Source organism: Triticum dicoccoides, unplaced genomic scaffold (genome assembly GCF_002162155.2).
Source record: "Triticum dicoccoides isolate Atlit2015 ecotype Zavitan unplaced genomic scaffold, WEW_v2.0 scaffold4469, whole genome shotgun sequence".
In the NCBI taxonomy this organism is placed as follows: Eukaryota; Viridiplantae; Streptophyta; class Magnoliopsida; order Poales; family Poaceae; genus Triticum; species Triticum dicoccoides.
The window spans coordinates 1-2,457 of record NW_021273103.1 but is presented as its reverse complement, the minus strand read 5'-3'; the positions used below and the strand labels follow the sequence as shown (position 1 = coordinate 2,457).

At 44.6% G+C, this 2,457-nt stretch overlaps 1 protein-coding gene across 1 annotated transcript; it reads left to right on the top strand.

Annotated features, from left to right (window-relative positions):
* Nucleotides 1-587: 587 nt before the first annotated feature.
* On the top strand, nt 588-2,000 carry LOC119346615 (cytochrome P450 709B2-like; the record flags this gene model as incomplete). The annotated part of the gene is made up of 4 exons (XM_037615884.1): nt 588-858; nt 973-1,196; nt 1,300-1,532; nt 1,631-2,000. Coding segments are annotated over exons 1-4 (1,098 nt in total), but the record flags the coding sequence as incomplete, so codon positions are not given.
* Nucleotides 2,001-2,457: the final 457 nt, after the last annotated feature.

Below are 2,457 nucleotides of genomic sequence, written 5' to 3'. Positions count from 1 at the left end.
TTTTTTTTGAATTTGTTTTCAATTTACTGTTTATAGAGGGTGTAGGGGCACCCGGGTGCTGAAAATCCTATCTCCACTCCAAAAGCAGCTACCCTCACGACGCTCTCAGTACTTGTGCTCCACAGGCAGCTCAGCTGCTCCATCGTCTACACTACTTTCCTCTTCGCTTTTTTTCTTCCGAAAAGGGTAAAGACCCCGGCCTCTGCATCATCATGATGCACACAACCAACTTTCCTCTTGGTCTAGATGATGCAACTACTATTGAAGGCCAATGAGGTGGTTGTGTAATAAAGAAAAAATAATCACCACGATATCTGTTTGATACTCGGTACCATCCAATCCGCGGTGATTCGATCTCCTGACCTCTTTCTTGCAGTAGTCTGCTCTTCAATTCTTATGGTGACTGACACCATGAGTCCAGAAGTTGCTGGCGTAGGCACTCCATTATCTTGTGTTCCATGAATTTCCCTCAGGTACTACTAATCTATCAAATGCAGTTGCGTAGGTAGACACGTCATAAACACCAAGAAAAGCTAGTGTTATATAAACACCAAGAAGAGCTACGCAGACCAATCAAGAAACAATACATGGAGCTTAACGTAGTGCAAGCCATGGCAGCTGTCCTCATGGTGCTAGTAACCACGAGAGCGCTATGGTATCTGCTTTGGAGGCCGTATGCCGTGGCCAGGTGGTTCCGATGGCAGGGCATCAGAGGTCCGCCTTACAATCTCCTGGTTGGGTCCCTGCCGGAGTGCCAGAAGATGATTGTCGCCGGGAGAGCCAAGGATCTGGACACCATCTCCCACGACTGCATCACTACCGTTCAACCCTTCTTCCAGAAATGGGCCTCCATGTATGGTAATTACTTGAATATTGTCTCTACTCTCTACCTACCTACTCAATCACTATAGCCTACAAGTGTGTGCATTATTATATATAAATATATATAAATCGTGTATGTACAATAATCAGGGAAAACATTCCTATACTGGCTGGGGCCGACACCAGCACTGTGCTCTACGGACATGGAGCTGGTGAAGAAAGTGTTAACCGACAGGACGGACATGTTCCAAAAAGACTACTCAAATCCTAGCCTGGAAGCGGTTCTGGGGAATGGGGTTGTATTTGCAAACGGACACGACTGGAAGCGGCGGCGCAAATTCATCCACCCGGCTTTCAACCAAGAGAAGATCAAGGTTACTTCGTACCAATTTTTATTTTATTTTTATTTCTATTTTTGAACATACTGGAACGACGTTGGTTTGTTCGCAATTCTCAAGAGGGTGTTTGTGTTCACAGTCCATGTCAGCAATAACGTTGGAGTGCACACAGCAGACAATGGAACGGTGGCGCAACAGGCAGCAAGCCGAGATAGACATGATGCACGACTCCGACGAGATAGCCATGAGTGTCATTGCGAGAGTGATGTTGGGCAAGTGCTACAAGGAGGCCTGGGAGGTGTTCATCGCCGGAAAGGAGCAGCTGAAGCTAGCTACTTATGCGTTTGCGGATCCTCCGGTACCTGGATTATGGTATGTATGTAACGAGAACTCGAAGGAGTATCTAATCTTGAACTAAATCGATCAAATAAATTAACTCTTGAAATGAATAATTTTGTGATTGATTCCAGGTACCTGCCAACACGTCGCAACCGTCGGGCATGGTATCTTGACAAGCTTGTGAAACATAAGATCTCACAGATCATAGAGGCGCGACTCGCTAGCGGCGTCTACGAAGATGACCTGCTCGGGCAGATGCTGCAGCTGCAGCTGCAAACATGTAGCAGCGGCAGCACCGAGACCCTGAGCACCGAGGAGATGGTTGGCGAGTGCAGGACTTTCTTCGCGGCTGGGTACGAAACCAGTGCCAGCCTCATTACCTGGGCGATGTTCCTGCTCGCCAGCTACCCACGGTGGCAGGAGATGGTCAGGGAGGAGGTCGTCCGGGAATATCCTGCTCACCGGTTACCCATAGGTGACGCCCTCGGCAAGTTGAAGCTGGTATGCTACGCACGTACATACTCCCACCTTCTAAATTATATATGGTGCATATAATAACTTTCTAAAATATAACTTCCTTAACTGTGATCGTGTTTATAGAAAAAATGTGAACATTTACAAAATGAACATAAACCATATCAAAATATATTTCATGACAAATATAATTATATTGATTTGATATTGTAGATGTTGATAATTATTATTTCTATATAAAGATGGTCAAAGCATAACTTTAAAAATGTATTATATACACTATAATTTTGCCAGGACTTAGGCTGGTCATAGTGGGGAGTAACTTAGACTAGTGTCATGCATATGACACTAGCATAAGTTACTACCTCCATAATGCAAAGTAATATAGTAGTAGTATCATAGATCGCTTCATTTATTATTTCATAGACTCATTTGCCTCGGGAAGCGCTATGTTACAATAACATATTATGTTACCATAAGCAAC